Here is a 20,977-nt window from a genome sequence, read left to right on the forward strand (position 1 = left end):
TATAGGAACCCCGCATGGGTTTTAGAACAGTTTTGCCACCATCCTCTGAATTATCATCTACTTTGACATTTCTACAATATAGCATAAAGTATCTGACTTTTTTTTTGTGTGTGTGCCTTTAATTTCACTGCCTAGCATGACAATCAATTTAAAGTAGCTAAAAATAACTTCAATTCAATGCTGCCCCATATGTAATCTTTACGAAACCACAATTAGAAATCCACATTCATAGATAAAGATGACCTGGCACGCGAGCGCGCACACACACACACACACACACACACACACACACAAGATGTGGTACATACATAAAATGGAACGTTACTTGGCCATAAAAAAGAAATGACATTTGGAGTTCCCACCATGGCACAGTGGTTAACGAATCCGACTAAGCACCATAAGGCTGCGGGTTTGATTCCTGGCCTTGCTCAGTGGGTTAAGGATCCGGCGTTGCCATGAGCTGTGGTGTAGGTTGCAGACGAGGCTCAGATCCCCCGCTGCTGTGGCTCCGGCTCTGATTCAACCCCTAGCCTGGGAACCTCCATATGCCACGGGAGCAGCCCAAGAAATGGCAAAAAGACAAAAAAAAAAAAGAAATGACATCATTTGCAGCAACATGGATGGACCCAGAGATTATCATACTAAATAAAGTCAGTCAGGCAGACAAAGTCAAATATCATGAGATTACTAATATGGACAATACAAAAAAACTTACAAAACAGAAACAGACTCAAAGATTTTGAAACCAAACATGGTTATCAAAGGGAAAATGCTGGGGAAGACGGATGGACTGGAAGGTTGGGAATGGCAAATGTACACAACTGTATATGAAATAAATCAGTAACAAGGACCTATTACATAGCTTGGGGAAATAATTCAATATTCTGTGATAGCCTATATAGGGAAGGAATCTGAAAAAGAATGGCTATATGTATATGTATAGCTGATTCATTTTGCTGTATACCTGAATCTAATACCAAACTGTAAGTCACCTTTACTCCAATAAAATGTATATATAAAAAAAGAAATCCACATTTAAGTTAAAACTCAAACACAGAAATCAATGCAAATACATGAACAGACACATCGAATCAGACAATAGATATCTTCCACAGAAGGCAAAGTTCAACAAACTCAGGTAATGATAACTACCTCCTTATTTAAAATTCTGCTTGGTGACTGACAAATACATTTTTTTCACATTATAAGAGACATGCCAATTTCAGAAGGCATCTTAAATTCAGAAAGCATCTTAAATTCAGAAAGCTTAAAATGTGGGGGAGGAATCTTAGAACCCAAAAAATGTAGTATGTAAGGCAGAAAGCAAATTGATAACTTAAAATGAAAATCGTGACTGCCTGGAAAGCCAGACAGTAACTAGAGGGAGAAAATATGTACTTTCTTGCAAACATGCTAGAGTGAGAAAAGCCAGGTCATTCAAAGACTACAGGTGCACACTGGAATCAAAGTGCTGACTGCCTGCTGCAACCTCACTCAACATCCAAACAAGTGTGTAAGATACATCCTCCCACCGACAGCAACAGCACAGAAGATGGGGTCCTTTCCCTCACATTCATTACAGAACAGGGTCCTTTCCAAACGGACTCATCTTTTTTCAGAAATGATTCCTTTATTTTTATTTTATTTTATTTTTTTTTTTTTGCTTTCTCAGGGCCACACCCATGGCATATGGAAGTTTCCAGACTAGGGGTCAAATCGGAGCTAGAGCTGCCAGCCTACACCACAGCCACAGCAACGTGGGATCTAGGCCACATCTGGAACCTACACGACAGCTCACAGCAACGCCAGATCCCCCACCCACTGAGTGAGGCCAGGGATCAAACCTGCATCCTCATGGACACTAGTCAGACTCATTTCCGCTGCGCCACTACAGGAACTCCCAGAAACAAATCCTTTAAAAGAGTAACATTCCCATCTTATTCTGTCCAAAAAGGTCAGTCTTCTCCCTGACAATTTTGAAAAGCTGTTTTGATGCACTATATAAGTTTATAATTAACTCTCAGAAAACAAATTTACTTCAAGTTACACTGCCTGCCAGTGCACATGCACACACATAGTACTAATGAGAAATAACACAGAGATGTTGTAAATACAGAGTTCAATCCTGTAAGTCTAAAATGAAAACTGTATTTTACATGATGCAAAACATTCCATGATCCAATAAAGTTTAAAGACTAAGAAAATCAAGAGTAAAATTTTGCCAACAGACTTATTTCATTTTTTGTTTCTTGTGAAATATTTTAGAAAATGAGGAACAAGGAAATAGAAACTCCATAAAATTTATTTTAGGGTCATAGACAACAAATTACCAGGTTCGTAAAACTCAACAATGAAGCCCATGAAAGAGGGAAAAGCATATGAAGCAGACGGTCCCTGATTCAAGGGCAACTATCTTTCTACATACGAACACTCGCTGTGGCTCTCTGACTTTTTTCCCATCCTGCCAAAATACCACCTACAAAGGGATAACCACTTACATCACTATAAATCACTCCCTGCCTGACAGCTTTGGGCCTCCGACCTGAACCTCTGCTGAGCCAGCTGCCTAAACCCTGAGAGCTTCCACCTGGCTAGTCAATTTTCTTAGTCACCAGGACTTGGGTATCTGAATATACTACAGATTAAAAAACAGTAAGGAGTGGGATGGAAATCCTGTGAAATCAGATTGTTATGATCATTATACAACTACAGATGTGATAAACTCATTTGAGTAATTAAAAAAATGGAAAAAAAAAGAAACAAGTAAAAAAAACCAAAAAACAAAACAATAAGGAAGCTTCTGTGGGCTAGTCTGGTAGACCAAACCAATATTTGGACTATCATTTTTGTGAATACAAAATCTGAAACTCCAAATCACCAACTTTATTCAGAAATTTCTGGAATTCCTCCTATTTAGGAGTTTGACTACAAATATATCCAGCCCAAAAAACAGGCTCAACTATTCTCCTTGCTGTCAATGTTTTATACACAATTATATTAATACATACTTAACAAATAAATTTTAAAATTATAGATCTAACTACTTTAGGAGAGGGTGCAAAAGGTTTAAGTTAATAAACAAATATTCAAATATTAAGTTGTGAGGAGTCCAGCTGACTAAAAAGATTTTGTTTCAGAGATTCTCTGACTCATCTTGTTCTAAACATTTTAATAATTCTGCATTATTGCTTAGGTATTCAAGAGGCCAATTTTCACTCAGGCTCATCACCGATGACAGATTAGATTTTGGTGACCGAAGGGTGGCAGAATATACTACCCTAAAATATGCTTCTTTGGCATAAGGATTATTATTATTATTTGTAGCATAGAATTGTCTTTATTTTTTTGTTTTTAATGTAATTTTATTGGAGCATAGTTGATTTACAATGTTGCTTTAGTTTCAGGTGTACAGCAAAGTGCATCAGCCATACATATAAATATATCTATTCTTTTTTTCCCCAAGCAGGCAAAAGGATTATTTTTAAATGACTGAGAAACAACAGACACAAGAGGAGCTCTGAAAACAAAGTAGAAGTTACCCTTTTGTAAGGGAAATTTACATTTATAAGGGAACTCTTCATTTGCTTCCAGTACCAGGAAGAGAAGGAGGGCTCTAAATCACAAAAGATGCTACAAGAGAATCTTATCAATAGAGAAGGCACTAATTTATACTCACATAACAAATTCCTTGTTTACCAGGGTTTTCCTGGTAACTTTCCACCACTGGCCTCCCCATGCCCATCCTCACCCTCACCCTCTTTTCGCCTTCTTCAGTCTTTAACTGAAGAGGGTATTTAAAACCACATTTAAACCACCTTGAACATTTGCTCATTCTCCTCTGGGTATCTCCTATGAATACAGGAGCCGTACATGTTAATAAACTTTAGTTTTCCTCTTATTAATCCCACTTTTATTACAGGAGTCTCAGCCAAGAACTCACAAAGGTGGAAGGATTACTTTTTCTTCCCCTACACGGCTCTGCCTTCAAAACCTTCACATTGCCACAGCCGGTGACAGGCAAGCACACCACCACAACCTGCCACCACCACAATCTGCCACCATCAGGTTAATAAACCAGCCCATCAAAGCGGCTCCTTCTTCGGACCTCATAGTTAGCCACTGCCCACATTTTAAAACTTCAAGAATCAAATGTTTATAAAGAAGCTGTTTTTGTTTCTCACTGTAATATTTATACACATTAAAATATATTTAACAAATTAAAAAATTTCAGGCCTACCTACCTTAAAGTTGGTAGCCATTCTTCAAAATGGCTGCAACTGTACTTTTTGCATTAACTTCAAAATTGGGATACTGTCAAATATTTAAAACCTGAATTTTTGGTTCACAGTCTCCCGAAGCAGGTTACATATTGTTCTTAAACTACGAAATAAGTGACCTAGTAGAAAACTTTTATGACCTGATCACCGTTAAATCAGGAAATTAAAAACTGCCCAATATCAACATAAAGAAAGATATATCCAAATACACTACATAAAAGTAAATATATAGAATATTAAGATTATGTGCAAATATATTATATGGTAAAAGGAAACACATTTGTGATTTTAAAATTCAAGGCCAGAGTCTTAAGATTTAAGGATATTTATTTTAAAAACACTTGCAATAAACATAGTAATTATGGAAGGTGATAAGGTAATAGAATAAAAGTATGAGAAACAAGCCTAATAGGTGTTACCTCAAATACTGAACATGAATGTTTTCTTGCTTGCTTGCTTTTCCTTGCTCCTTTTTTTTCTTTTTTCTTTTTTTTTCTTTTTAAGGCCACCAGTGCAGCACATATAAGTTCCCAGGCTAGGGTTTCAATCAGAGCTGCAGCTGTCAGCCTACACCATAGCCACAGCCACGCAGGATCCAAGCCACATCTGCAATCTACTTCACAGCTCACAGCAAAGCGGGATCCTTAACCCACTGAGTGAGGCCAGGGATTGAACCTGCATCCTCATGGATATTAGTGGGGTTTGTTACCACTGTGCCACAATGGCAACTCCTGTTATTTTATTTCTTAAGTGACTAAATTTTATCTAGATTATGCAAAGTTGTTGATTCAATTTCTTAATGCAGAAAGGTTTACATACAATCAACAGGTACATTTACTACTAAAAGGAATTACTTAAAGCTACTTTTACTTATTCACTGGAAAATGGGGAAAAGTACCCAACTATCACTACTGTAATAGTATGGCTGAAGCACTATTTTCTCTTCTTCAGGAGAGAGAAATTCCTACATCAATTTGCAAAAAAAGCTACTCAAAATAACGTGCTAATTTCAATGTTAAATTTTCCCCCCACAAAATTTCTGTAATCTGAGGAGAAATCTCAGATTGTTAACTAAATGTTACTACACTTCGGTTGATTAACCTTCGGCTGATCCTAGGTTGTAGGGCCACCCGTTTTATTCACTGCTGTAACACTATATACGCCTCATACTTGATAGGTACTCAACAACAAAGATATCTGTTGATCAAGAAGCCAGTCCTTCAACTGGCTTCATTGTTCACTGGTACTCATCTTAGTCATTCTATTTCAAACCAAATTTTAGATTTGAAAAATCTGAAATTTCTCCAGGGTTTTGTTTTGTTTTGTTTGTCTTTTTAGGGCCGAACCTGTGGCATATGGAGATTCCCAGGCAAGGGGTCGAATCCGAACTGTAGCTGCTGGGCTATGCCACAGCCACAGCAACGCAGGATCTGAGCCGAGTCTGTGACCTACACCACAGCACACGGCAATGCTGGATCCTTAATCCACTGAGCGAGGTCAGGGATCAAACCTGCATCCTCATGGATGCTAGTCAGATTCGTTTCTGCTGATCCACGACAGGAACTCTTCTCCAGAGTTTTTGAAATTCGTCTTTCTATGTAGAAAATTTTGAAAAAAGCCCTCATTTTTTCTTTATTTTATTCAGTTCATCAAAGTCAGGAATAAACTTTTTCACCTTTTTTCCCCCAAGTCTATTTCAAAATGTACTGAGACTACACTGAAAATCTCTCCTGCAGTTCTGAATATCCGGAGATTGTGCTCAGGTAAGAATGGCACAGCCAGAGCACTAGACATAATTAGGATATCGGTTAGCTTCAGGGCTCATAGACAGTCCTTCCTTGCCTTTAAAATTTTACCTAAAACATGAAATTCATAAATCTAAGGTAATTCTAATTTAAAATAGAATTTTAAAGTGCTAGACTTACCATTATAGGTTATTCTTGGCTTTGTTAAACACATCACAAGATGCAAATCCATTTCATCTGAGGGTACAAATTTTGAGCATACTGGGCACTTAAATCCTAAAAAGGAAAAGAAACCCATGTTACTTATCTATTTCGAATATCCAACTCCGCTTCTTAAAAAAGCAAGGAAGAAAAAGGCATTTTAAACTTATATTAATACACTACCTATGTGCAACTCAAGTTGGGAAAAGAGTCTGTGACCATAATACCTGACTTAAATCAGTTCACGAACACCATCCGATTTCAAATCAAACAAGTTCAAATGAGGAGAATTTGGCTCACTATAAAACTCTCATATCCTTTTCTAATGCATGGGTCCACGCATTTTCATTTCTAACTATTTACATTAATCGGAACTTATGATTTCATTTTAATAGTTTTGCATTCTGACGACCCTGTGGAAAGCACCTTTCCCAGCTTGGTGTAGCAAACTTTACCTTAAAAACTCTTCTACTCCACTGAGATTTTTAAAATTTATCTGTTGAAGAAACTGAAGCCTTTTGCAGAACAGCAAAATCAGGTCTGGAATCTAAGACTCCTGACTTCTAAGATAGTGGTCTTTCTGCCATAGCATACTACTAAAGTCACAATGCAAACAGAAAAAACAGCACCAAACAGCAGGTTTTGCAGTCAATTTTGACCCTTAAATATTGGCTAGTTTCCTACAATATTCAATTTGGATTAAGTGCTGCCTGATGTGCTCTATTAAAAATGAAATGGTAGGCTCAAGGAGGAGTACATTATGTATTTATTCAGCTCTATGCTGCTCCCTCACTTACCAAGGGGAACTGTCCACTCATGGTTCCTTGCAGTTTCCCTCCTGACCTACTGCTCCCTTCCCCACCATCCCCAAGCTGCTTCAGGAGCACTGAACCGATCCGAGAAAGTCCGTTCACAGTTTGGTTAGGAAGAACAAATCACATGTGGTACAAAAAGGTGGTCTGGGTCAATTCATTTTCCTTGGAAAATGACTAAGAAACAGCAACAGGGTACAGTGGTCAGTTGTAGAGAGAAGCAGCAGAGAGGCCACAGTAGGTAACAGAGAGACTGGGGTGTCTATTCCAGGTCATGTGTAGGATGAACTTTCTTTACGAGAACGGAAACTATTAGCAAGCACATGAAAATGGCTCACATGGAGATCTTAGAGCAAATGTGCAGAGAAGAGCAAAGTGCCATGAGAGAGAACAACTGATAAGAGGGGTGGTGGAAAACCAAGCGAAACTAAACACACCCCTGATGCCGCTTCAGATTCTGCGGCTCTTTACTTCCAGTACATGCATGTTCTTACAGGCACTCTCCTGCCTGTCATGACATGAAACTCACTGCAACCAAAATGAGTCAGCCTAGAGTCATACCTCCTATGGTATGATCTATATGAACAGGAAAAAGTTTTGGCATGGGTACTTAATCCAGGTATTCATTCAATCTCGTAAATGAAATATGTCTTTGAGCACTGTTTTTCCACAATGTATTAAATGCATTTTAAAAGAAAGGATTAAAGGTATGTTTATTTCCCACTTCTTGAAAACCACTAAGATGAAAAAGAAGAAAAAGCAAAGAGGATTCATCTAAAATTAAACTACAAAATAGCCACAATCCCCAAACACCGACTATAAGGCAAAATGTGGATGAGATGGGGAAAAGACAATGAGACTCACAAGCAGCTTTCATATTTCCAGGACCAATAACAATCTTTTCCCTAAAACTTTAAAAACTTTCTTCTTTTGAAATTAAACAGGACACAGGGAGGAAAAAAGTAACCAATTTTCCAAACACTGATAAAAATAATCTGAGTCCTGGAACATAAACAAAAGTGCAATACCAATGAACCACTGGGAGCCACCCAACTGCTCACAAAGTAGAGCCGAAGGAGAAAAAACTCTATGTATAAAGAACCACTGCATTTCTAGTTAGGTGCAATAAATTAATGAGTTGCTTTCTCTTTACATCTAAAACCCAGTAAAATGACAATAAATATAATAAAAATAAGATAAAAGAACTTGAAAGGAGACAGCAGCAGATGACAAAAACAGATGACGGAATTTAACAAGACTGAGAAAATAAGATATTCTAAGTGTCTGCAGAAGTAAGCCAATTCTCACTACCTAATTCTCAAAGGACTCGGGAATTTACCTCCAATAACTTCCCAAGACAATGGTTAAACATGAGGTTTAAAATCTAGACTGATTAAAAAACTGAATAAAAAAGATCCCCAAAGAGTTCCCGTCATGGCGCAGTGGTTAACGAATCCGACTAGGAACCATGAGGTTGCGGGTTCGGTCCCTGCCCTTGCTCAGTGGGTTAACGATCCGGCGTTGCCGTGAGCTGTGGTGTAGGTTGCAGATGCGGCTCGGATCCCGCGTTGCTGTGGCTCTGGCGTAGGCCGGTGGCTACAGCTCCGATTCGACCCCTAGCCTGGGAACCTCCATATGCCGTGGGAGCGGCCCAAGAAATAGTAAAAAAAAAAAAAAAAAAAAAAAAAAGACAAAAAAAAAAGATCCTCAAGTCTCCAACTCACGACATACAGCCAAGCAACTACAGTTCTCCAACTAGAGCAGGACAATAAAGGTTTACCACAGGAAAAAAAAAAAAAAAAAAAAAAGACCCAAAATTGATTGACTTGAGGACACTAAGCATAGCAAGCGGAAGAGAAGAAAGCAAGGGAATAAATATCTGTGTACAGAAACCAATCTCCTTTCCTCTACCAAGAAGCTGGTAGACTATTCTCTTAAATCAGAAGTTCCACCGAAGGAAACAGTAAGATCTTTGTTGATAAGCCCCAATGTTACATATAAAGCTTCCAAACAGCTTTTAAGGGCTTCTCTTTTATTGCTTTTAATGTAATAAAAGAAAAAATTTGCATGGTTAAAACACAGTAGAAACAAATTAAAAAGAATAATGAAAATACAATATATATCACAAAATGACAATATCCTTAACATACAAAGAACTCTTAAAAACCGAGGAAAACCAAACACCACAGACATCTCACCGAAAAGAAAGGTGTGCAACTGAAGCTTGAATAAATGAAAAACTGCACAGTATCAAAGTGAAAAAAGTACTCTAAAGTTGTTCGGTTTCTTTCTTTCCTTTTTTTGGGGGGGGGGGAAGGGGGCACGAAATTTTAGGGCCCAAAGCATATGGAGGTTCCCAGGCTAGGCGTCAAATCGGAGCTACAGCTACTAGCCTACCCCATAGCCACAGCCATGCCAGATCCGAGCCTGCATTTGAGACCCACACCACAGCTCGCAGCAACGTGGATCCTTAACCCACTGAGCAAGGCCAAGCATTGAACCCACATCTCATGGATACGGGTCAGATTCCTTTTCCCTGCACCACAATAGGAACGCCTCTTCTGTTTATTTCTTGATCTTCATTTTAGTGAGTTAAGGAGGAAAGAGAGAGAAACACATGTGTTTAATCTCCTCAGTCTGAACTAGAAATCCAGGTGACTCTTTGTATACACTGTTTTCTCTCCTTTAATTTATCTCTGGGTTAACATATTATTACTCATCTCAGATTGGCAAGAACTCACAAGTTTGACAACACAATATTTGCTGGTGAGGCTGTGGAGAAATAACTACTTTGCTAGCAGGAATGCAAACTTGTACAACCTCTACAGATGGTAATTTGGCAATATCTAAGTAGATTACATGTGTATTTATTTTCTGATTCTGCAACACCATTTCTAGGATCTCTCTTTGAAGGTTATGTCTCAAACAATTCCAAAACACACACACACATAGAGCATTATGTGAAGATGGCAAAGTAGGAAGTGCTGAGGGAATCCACCTCCCCATCTGGACAAAAACAGCATGGGCAGAATTTGAAGTGACTGTTTCAGAAGTCTGGAGTCTACTAAAGGCTTGCAACTTCCAGGGGAAGATGTGGACAGTACACTCTGGTTAATTTCAGCTCTTAGCACAGAGGCAGTTACCCTTCTCCTAGCCTGAGCACCACACGGCAGGCAGCACCTTGCACGCAGCTTCCAGGAGGCGGGGTGGGCAAAAAGGACACTGTGCTCCAAATACAGGGATCTGATGACTGCTTCTGATCTGGGATGTACAGAGAAAGAGAAAAAGGCAATCACAGTCGTCCGGCCTCCCTCTACTGTTTTAAGTCCCTCCCCTTCTAGCTGAAGAGACTTCATGGGGATTTAAAGGGCTTGTACCCCCTTCCACTTTTCTTTTTCTCTTTGGGACATTAAAGACTACTCCCTTTTTTTTTTTTTCTTTTCTCTTTTCGGGGCCACACCAGGGGCCTAGTTCCCAGGCTAGGGTTTGAATCAGAGCTGTAGCTGTCGGCCTACACCATAGCCACAGCAAAACTGTATCCAAGCAGCATCTGTGACCTACACTGCAGTTCAGGGCAAAGCTGGATCCTGAACCCACTGAGCGAGGCCAGAGATCAAACCCACATCCTCATGGATATTAGATAGGTTTGTTACTGCTGAGCCGCAAGCCGAACACCAAGACGAGCACATTTTAAAACAATCGCATATAAAAGGAAAATTAGAAAATGACCATGCTTATCCAGGAAAAAAGAGTCAGAAAAGACCTGTGAAGTCTGTACAGCCTCTCAGCACAGAGAGAGCCTACAACACCCCAAAAAAACAAGAATATAAAACAGCAGAGGGGGTAGGCAGGGTGCGAGGCAAGTGAGGGAACAGGGCTTGAGTCAGCCTGGGAGTCCTTGGGGCCGAGCGCTACTGGGGGCACTGGGGCCCCCACTGGACCAGTGCAAGGGGAACTACCTGGTGACCTGGTACATTGCCGAGTCCTGGAACAGAGTAAGCTGATTATGATTACACCTCCAATTTTTGGTGCATTTCAGAGTGTTAAGAGATGGACTGGGAAAGCAGCAGTACATCGCTTCCTACTTAGCACTTAAAGTGGTAAGAAGGGGATCCAGGTGCTTCCACATGACGCTGAAATATGAAATGCAGCTATCAGAAGAACTCCCAACAACTGACAGCTGTTGTTATCTATGTACTGCATGTCTGAATGTTTCCAGATGAAGAACTCTATAAACTACCGTCTGCTTTCTACCTCAGTCCTATTCAGTTTAATAATAACCAGTTTACCTTACAGTAAAGGAGCCTCTTTTCATAAGGTCATGTATGGAATACTGTTACATGAGTTTATCTAAATTAAATTTATCTAAATTAAATCTAAACTGTTACATGGCTAAATCTAAATTGTTATCCATGGCTTAGAGGACTAGATTAAACATCTTTGGGTATATTTTTATTGGGATTTTTATCATGGAACATAGACAACATCTTTTGTGATTCACTGAGGAACTTTTCAAAGAAGGTATCACCTATCATAGGTGTTACCCAGTTTCACGCATGGTGGCATACTTTAACTGGCCTTGGTTCTTCTCTTCACATCCTTTTCAGCTTATATACAACACTTTACCTGAGATACAGGCCAAAAGTAAAGTTTCTCTTTAGAATCTGGCCAGTGATCTTGTTTGAGCCTCTCAGGAAGCACTGATGAATTATTCTGCTTGTTCAGAAAACAAAACAAAAAAACCTATACCAGAGTTCCTGTCATGGCTCAGCAGTTAACGAAGCCAACTAGAATCCATGAAGACGTGGGTTCGATCCCTGGTCTCGCTCAGTGGGTTAAGGATCCAGCGTGGCCGTGAGTTGTGGTGCAGTTCGCAGATGCGGCTCGGATCCACGTTGTTGTGGCTCTGGCGCAGGCCAGTGACTATAGCTTTGATTGCACCCCTCGCCTCGGAACCTCCATATGCTGCGGGTGCGGCCCTAAAATCACAACAACAACCTATACCACAGGCCTGGCCAAATGAATAAGGAAATCTTTAGGGATCTACATGTTCAAATACATCTGACCATCACAGTTGCAGAGTGACTTTCAGATTAATGCCGTCAGCCACACACAGAATAAGGAATGGAGCTTGCTGAGTGTTTTAATTTGTTATTATCTCATTTGTCTTCCCTCCTCCTCACCCTAAGATGTTTAAAAAGAAATTTACTGTAAAAATTGAACTTTACTTAACAGGTTAACAGTCTGTGCTGATCATAGGAAATTAACTGTTCTTTCTTTTTGGCAAGGCTTGACTATGAATTAAACTTCTCTTAATATTTGATTAAACAATGAAAACAGCTAAGGACTGGCAAAACCCCATATCCAGATGGCCAGCTGTAAGGCTGCACTTAGCCATGTCAGCCTTGATTTATATTTTTGCCACGGTAACCTCACGGGTGGTGTGTTTCCAAGGTAAAAGAGAGCTCAGGGCTCTAGGTAGGATTCTGGTAGTTCTTCACTGTCTGCCTCTGTGCTAGTCTGAGCGTCCGAGACAAGCTCAGACTTGCCACTGGGTTCTCTACTTGTCGCATTCCAGATCTGGGGCGGGCTCTGGGGTTTGTGTGTGGTTACAGCCCTGCAGAGCGGATATGTCATCTTGGAACCTTTATGAAGGCCATCAGGACACCTGTAGAACGTTGCGCCTCTTGCTACTTGAATGTGGTTGCTCTCTTTCCTTTGATCTTTGCAGATGTTTATCACTTTTTATGTCTAGGAAAACATGATTGGTGGTCTGACCAATCCATATTTCATCCTCCTATCTTCCCAGCGTAATTTATTTGAAATCAATGTCATTATACTCTGACTTTTTAAACTGCAATGTTTCCCAGCTTTCAGAGAGACCATAGTTATTACGTCCAGGGAAACATGCTGGGTTAACTGGAGCCAAAATGATCAGAATCCTATCTACAGAAAGCTTATCAGAGTACCTATTCCTTCATTTTTTTTTTTTTGAAAGAAATGCATTTAACTGTTGAAAAGAGCTCTAACTTACCTGAACTTGTAACAGAACTACCAAAAATTAAAGTGCTAATGGCAGTGAAATCTCACGGTAAGGCAGCTAGTTCTAACTTGGATTTCAGTGTATAACAAGTTACATCACCCTTCACAAACATAAAACCTTTCTGGAGTAAAAACCTGAGTTGACCCCTTTGTTCACGTATCACCATATTTGTAGCTCTGTACCGTCTAGAATTTTTATAACTTTTTCCTTCTTATAACATTATTATAAAATCCAGATTGTTTTTACTACATGGTGTCATTGCCACAGATTACATTCTGAGCAACAGCTTCTAAAGGAAAATCATTTTATTCTTATGCAAAGGTATGAAACACTTTTTTCATTTTTCTAGTATTCAGGAACTAGCCTTGGTACAAATTTAAAACCAATACAATTTCTGTTGTTTTTCTTCACCTGCTGGCCTTAGTTTTCATCCAAGTATTATTTTCCTTACTTTAGCATGCCAACACGCCATTAGGCAGATATTCGCCCCTACTTTTATGATCCTCCAGCAGGAAAAACACTTGCCAAAACATAAATCTAAAAGAACTTTTGTTGTGCCTTAGGAAAATATAAACTAAAAGCTCTAACACAAGCCCTTAAGACTGCTCTTTCTTTTACCACAAGATTCTGGTGTCTGGCTACATTTCATGTGCAGCTACCTAGGCTGTCAGCCATCTGACATTTTTAAATTAGTTAATTTATTTCACACCATTGTCTTTTTGTCCCTTTCACTAAGACATACTTCTGCATAAAGCATCTATTTACAGAAATAAAGGCAAATCCTCCTGAAAGGGCTGCTAAACACTGAGACTGAGGTTCCGCAGTATGGAAGTCAGATTAAGGGTCTAGAGAACACAACCTGACACCGAGGCCCTTTAGAACTGTATGTTGAATGAGCAGTTCAGTCACCACCACCTGTAGTTCATTGTTGAATAAAGCTGTCTCATCGGAGACTTATAATACTGTGGTCAATTCTTCAAAGACCTCTGTTTCTGTTATGAAAACAAACAGCATGAAAGCTCAGCAAAAAACAACATTTCAGAAGTGTTGAGCAGAAAGCAGAGACTAAATCTTCAGGCTCTTAAATTTTCTCAGTCTGTGCCTCAACTTGGCTCTCTTTTTGGCAACTGAAGTATTAGCACACTCAAGACTCTGTATCTGTGCCATATCGAGTACTATGGAAATACCACTGACCTTCAAGGATATTGCTAAGTCAACTATTCCAATGGCTTTATTTTTCTTCCCTTCTAGAATTTTGGGTTGTGTTATTACAGGGTTGGCTCATTAGCCCCCTTCCTTCCCTTCATTTTCTTGGGAGATTCCCTGTTAACTAGAGCGTACCCAAAAACCTGCTTCCTGCTATGCAAATAGTATGCATATCACCTTATGAGAAAGGCCCTCATCTGTGAGCCCAACAGCAAACCATATGTAAGAAAACATTTTAATATCCTATGTATGCTGCCATTTTCACTTCATAAAATTAAAAGCAATTTGATTCTTTTTTAAGGAAACACTGTGTGAAAGGTCATTGTGTCAGCTTACTGATTGCTCTACCCACCCCATTCCACCTTCGTGTTTTCATGAAACAGTGCCACTCCTGAAAGGATCTCTTTTATCCTTGTGATACTATGTAAATTAATAATTAACAGGAGAAGCATTTACCTTTGAATAATCCACTAATGAGAACCCTGAACAGTGGTGTTTGGTTTAGAATTAGATCAAATATTATGGTTTAAACTCAGTGCAAAATTTCCAGGACTGGGCTTTTCTTACACCAAGAAGGTTTTTCATATATCAAGGAGAGGAAGAGGTGAGAGTCAAAGAAAATCAAGAAACCAAAAGCTTCAGATACACAATGCATGAAAACCTCTAAATACCTGAAAAAACTAAGTTCTGTTTTTAGGCCAACACTTACAGAATTTAACCAATGTCCCTAAAGATGACTAGCAATTTAGTTTAAGGTTTTCTCGCAAGTCCTATGGGTTGCACATTTCTTTGCTCTTGGAAAAAATTCATCTGTTGCTTTAACAGTTTTAGCCCTTAATTCTATATTTACAGGACAGAAATATAGTTTATGATGTGCTACTGGATAAGCATTTATGTAAAATTGATGTTTCAAAGAGAATCAGTTCTAATTGTAATTTGATGCGGTGATGTGCAGATCTACCTCTGTCTTATATTCTGCATTATATCAGTGCCAATACTACTAGTTTGATCAAAAAAACCAAAACAAGCAAACAAACAAAACCCCCCAGCAGACCCAAGGGAAGGGGCAGAATCTGATTTCCAGAGCTACCAATTAGATTTAAATGTCCAGTTTTCAACAAAAATAACAACAACAACAAAAAATACAAAACATACAAATAAATAGGATAGTATCATTCATTCAAAGGGGAAAAAAATTAGTAGAAACTGTTCCTGAAAAAGACCTGACAGCAGATATATGAGAAAAAGATTTTAAAATGCTTGTCTTAACAGATGCTCAAAGAACTAAAGAAAGATGTGAAAAAAGCCAAAAAAGGGATGTATGAACAAAATATCAACAGAAAACTTAAATAGAAACCAAAAAGAAATTCTGGAACTGAAAAGTATAACTGAAAAGAAAAATGCACCAGGCAGAGTCAAAGGCCGATTTGAAAAAGCAGAAGAAAGAATCAGTGAACATGAAGATAGGACAATGGAAGTTACTGTGTCTGAGAAACAGAAAGAAACAACGACTGAAAAAACATGAAGCGCGTCTAAGAGACCTCTGGACACCAACAAGGAGACCAAAATATGCATTGTGGGAGTCCTAGAAGAGGAACAGAGAAGGGAGCAGAGAAAATATTTCAATAATGGCTGAAAACGTCCCAAATTTGATGAAAGACATGAATATAAACATCTGAAAAACTTGACAAACCTTCATGTGAGATAAAGCCATTAGAATACTTTAAAATCAAACATTCAAAAGACAAAGAGAAACATGAAAACAGCAAGTGACTCATCGGAAGCCACAACAAGATTAGAAGCAGATTTCTCATGATAAACTTTGTACTCCAGAAGGCAGTAGGCAGGTACATTTAAAGTGCTTAAAGGAAAAAACTGTCAACTAAGAGTCCTATATCCAGCAAAACTCCTTCAAAAGTGAGGGGGAAATTATGAAATTTTCAGATAAACAAAAGTTGAGGGAGTTTGTTATCACTAGACCTGCCCTAGGAGATATGTTCAATGGACTTCTACAAGATGAAATGAAAGGATACTACACAGTAACTCAAAGCCATATGGAGAAATAAAGTAAGGGTCCTTGGGTCAAGGGAAACTGTTATGGAGGTGTTGTACTGGAGAACCTGCACCTGAGATGCTTCATCCACATCTGGAGTTGACTTAGATAACAAGATCCTGGACTTCAAATTGATGCCCTAATGGGATGAGACTGTCTGGGTCTTGGGAAGAAAGTGACTTTATTTTACATATGGAAAGGATATTGAGTTTGCTAAAAATCAAACAATGATATATCGTCTCCAAGGACAGTGGCTGTCAATTTCATGCATCCTGCTCCTCACATTAAGGAATCTAATTCCCCTCCCCTTGAATCTGGGCCAGCCTTAATGGCTTGTCTGATTAATGGAATGCATAACTGATGTGGGATTTCTGAGATAAATCTTAAAAAGCCTTGAAGCTCCCATTTAGGCCTTTTGGGATGCTCATTTTAGAAATACTCCCTCTCAGAACCCAGCTGACATGCTCTGGGAGGCTCCAGGCACATAGAGAGGTCATGAGTAGGCATTTCAGCTGACAGCCCAAGTTGAGCTCTCAGCTAACAACCAATATCAACTGCCAGGCATACTGGGTGAGCTACCTTCAACGCTGAGTTACTCTGACTTTCAGATGACTCCAGCCCCAACTTCCATCTGCAACTGCTTGTGAGACTTCTAGTGAGAATCCTAGACTATTCAGAAAACTTCAAGAGATAATACATCTATGTTTTAATTAAAACACATACACATTGTAATTTACTTTGGAACTCTTTAAAATACCATAATGTTGGAACCGTGTAAGAGATTTGATGAATAAACAATTATGCATCTATGCAATGGAGTTACCACACAACTATGAAAAAGAAATGAGAACAATTTCCATAAACTGATATGAAGAGATACCCAGGCTATACTAAGTGGAAAAAACAATGTGAAGAAGGAGGCATATGTTATGCTAGGTACTGTGCTAAGCATAACGAACACCATAAAACTCCTAGAAAACACCTAGAAGAGAACATAGGCAAAATATTCTCTGACATCAACTATACAACTGTTTTCTTAGGTCAGTTTCCCAAGACAACAGAAATAAGAGTAAAAATAAGCCAATGGGGCCTCATCAAACCACAAGCTTTTGCACAGTAAAGGAAACCATAAAAAAAAAAAAAGAGAGAGAGAGAAGAAGACAACCTACAGAATGGGAGAAAATGGTTTCAAATGATGCAACTGACAAGGGCTTAATCTCTAAAATATACAAACAACTTATCCAACTCAACAGCAAAAAAAACCAACAACCCAGTTGAAAAATGGGCAAAAGACCTGAATAGACTTTTCTTCAAAGAAGATATACAGATGGCCAACAGGCACATGAAAAAATGCTCAACATCACTAATTATTAGAGAAATGCAACTCAAAACTACTGTGAGGTACCACTTCACACCTGTCAGAATGGCCATCATTAACAAGTTAACAAATGACAATGCCAAAGAGGGTGTGGAGGGAAGGGAACCCTCTTGCACTGTTGGTGGGAATATAAACTGGCACAACTACTATGGAAAACAGTACGGAAGCACCTCAGAAAACTAAATATAGAACTACCATGGTGATCCAACAATCCCACTCTTGGGCATGTATCTGGACAAAACTTTCCTTGAAAAAGATACATGCACTGGTATGTTCATTGTAGCACAATTCCCAATAGCTAAGACATGGAAACAACCTAAATGTCCACTGACAGATGAATGGATTAAGAAGGTGTGGTATCCATACACAATAGAATACTACTCGGCCAATAAAAGCCATTTGCAACAACATCCATGGAGCTAGAGACTCTCATGCTAAGTGAAGTCAGAAAGAGAAAGTGAATAACATATGGTATCACTTATATCAGAATTTAATATACAGCACAAATGAATCTTTCCACAGAAAAGAAACTCATGGACTTGGAGAACAGACCCCTTGGTTTTGCCAAGGGGGAGGGACAGGGAATGGGATGGACTGGGAGTCTGGGGTTAATAGACACAAACTATTGCATTTGGAGTGGAAAAGCAATGAGATCCTGCTGTATAGCACAGGGAACCACACCTAGTTACTTATGATGGAACATGGAGGATAATATGAGAAAAAGAATCTATATATGTGTGTGTGTGTGTGTGTGTGTGTGTGTGTGTGTGTGTGTGTGTGTGACTGGGTCACTTTGCTGTACAGCAGAAATTGACAGAACACTGTAAACAAACCATAATGGAAAAAAACAAAAATCACCTTAAAAAGAATAAATAAAAATACATTTGTATGTATATATCTGCAAAAAGAAAAACAAGGAAGGATAAATTCCAAATTAAGGTTTATATACATGTTACCTACAAGTGGTAAATGAGAATGTAGTGAAAGAAAAACTTAGGGAAGAAGGTGCTCCTGAGTCCACCTTTTAGTTAAGTTTTTGACTTTCAAACAACATTAATAATGAGACAGAATATTAACTCAGGTAGTCAGTGTAGGAGAATGGGCTTTGATGCATTCTTTGATATGGCCATTGATTAACATTTGTGGCTTAAGGGCTCCAGGGAGTAACATCCCCATAGGCCTTGTTTACTGTAGGGAGTGTACCTTCGCCCAGATGGACATTAATCCCTAATCCCCTATGACTCAGTTTACAAGACGACAGGGACAAAGAAACTATGAGACTTATAGGCCATTTCCACCCCTAAGACCCTACTGAACAAGGACTCATATAGGTAATTGAAGAAGGCCGATGGGAGAAGACCACATCTCTCTGGACCCCACGTTGGTACCCCCCCAACTTTAAGGAATGAAAACCCCTTATAGGACAATAGAGAAGGGGAGCTCTTCTCCCCCTCCCGTAACCCTGGGAGCTATCTGCTTTCCTTTAATAAAAACTTTTCTTGCTTGCTGCCTGCGTGTTCGTGGAGTTCATTCTTTGACCGCCGTGAACAAGAACCCGGATTCTGGTACCATCTTTCCGGCGTCAATAATACGTGTATTCAAAAATTAAAAATAAGGATTAAGGGAAAGCCCCTCCTAAAATTAAATATAAATGTAAACAAATGAACTTAACTCTATATCAAATAGAAACTGTCAACTTAAAAAATATGCACAACCTAGAAGCTGAGAGTTAAGTTTTATCTGGGACAAAATGAAGACTATGACCCAGGAGCCAGCATTTCAGGTAGCTCTAAAATACCGCTCCGAAGAGGTAGGGGGGATGCGAGTATGTATATATGTGATTCTGGTGAAGGGGGAGGTACATGCAAACAAGCACACATTTTACAGAAGGTTGCCACTTGTCTCGTGAAGGTTATTGCCAGTCACAAGAAGCAGACATGACCATAAAGGATTTTAGTGCTTTTCTACATATAAGATGCAAGAATCGGGCTCATAAAATCTTCTCCTGAAATCATCTATCCGAAGACCTATCTGCCAGTTTTCCCAGAGCACAGAGCGCCTCACTCCTGATCTCCACCCTGAGCTTTTTCAGAGGGTGTGGAGGGTCAGCAGCTGCAGTGGCTCAAGATTCAATCTCTTCAGAAGCAGATGACAAGTGCCAATCTCCAGTTCACAATACAAAGAAAAATACACACACTGGAGTTCCCGTCGTGGCGCAGTGGTTAACAAATCCAACTAGGAACCATGAGGTTGCGGGTTCGATCCCTGGCCTTGCTCAGTGGGTTAAGGATCCAGCGTTGCCATAAGCTTTGGTGTAGGTTGCAGACGTGGCTCAGATCCTGCGTTGCTGTGGCTCTGGCATAGGCTGGTGGTTATGGTTCCGATTAGACCCCTAGCCTGGGAATCTCCCTATGCCACAGGAGTAGCCCTAGAAAAGGCAAAAAGACAAAAATACACACATACACACATGCATGTGTGTGCTGAAGGATACACACACACACTCAGTCCACTAAAAGAGCCTAAAAGCAATGACACTTCAGTAGGAAAAAGTCCCAGGTCTTGCATTTCTAAATATCATTCCCCCCATGAAAAGGTACCAGGGATCCTTGAAGAAATGACCAGTTTTAAGTCTGGGAGCACAAGGTGAGCCTCAAATACCTTGTGCCAGATTAAGGAAGTGCTCAAAAATTGATAAAGATACACAAAAAAGCACAGAAGCCAGTTTGAAAGGGATTCTCCCAGTCAAATTTGGACAATGTAAACATCAAAATGGACAATGACATAATAAATTACAATAAATTTTAAAAGAATGCAAAAGTACAGATGGATAAGTATACATTCTGAAAGTATCAACTCTCAATCACTTAATTAAAAAAGATTAAAAGGTATTTTTTAAATGGAGAAACTGGCTGACATTATCTTAAACAAATGGTCAAACTTAGTATCACCAAAAAAGGGACAAACTGACATCTGTAGTCCCCAGTGTGACTCACTGAAGACATGATACTTACATGTTCTCCTGCCGAATAGAATTTGAACCTAATTATGAGGAAATTTAGAACATATAAGATGTATACCAAAATAAATATAAAAGAGGAATTAGGATAAAGCAGTCAATATAGAAAATAGGAAAAAAACTTTAGCAATGCTGCCCCCCCCCCAAATCTTTCAAGATTTTTTTTTTTAAAGGAAGACTTTTATTTACTTTATTTATTTTTGTCTTTTTAAGGCCGCAGCATATGGAAGTTCGCAGGCTAGGCAT

The 20,977-nt window shown here is 39.2% G+C and overlaps 1 protein-coding gene and 1 pseudogene across 1 annotated transcript in view; one reads left to right on the plus strand and one right to left on the minus strand.

Annotated features, from left to right (window-relative positions):
• ZNRF2 (zinc and ring finger 2) overlaps positions 1 to 20,977 on the minus strand; it is a 107,781-nt gene that overhangs the window by 39,942 nt on the left and 46,862 nt on the right. The window contains exon 2 of the mRNA XM_047762895.1: positions 6,203 to 6,298. Coding sequence (XP_047618851.1) covers positions 6,203 to 6,298 — 96 coding nt within the window. The remainder of the gene's footprint in view (positions 1 to 6,202; positions 6,299 to 20,977) is intronic.
• On the plus strand, positions 11,027 to 11,742 carry LOC125117204 (alkaline ceramidase 3-like; annotated as a pseudogene).

Source organism: Phacochoerus africanus, chromosome 16 (genome assembly GCF_016906955.1).
Source record: "Phacochoerus africanus isolate WHEZ1 chromosome 16, ROS_Pafr_v1, whole genome shotgun sequence".
NCBI lineage: Eukaryota > Metazoa > Chordata > Mammalia > Artiodactyla > Suidae > Phacochoerus > Phacochoerus africanus.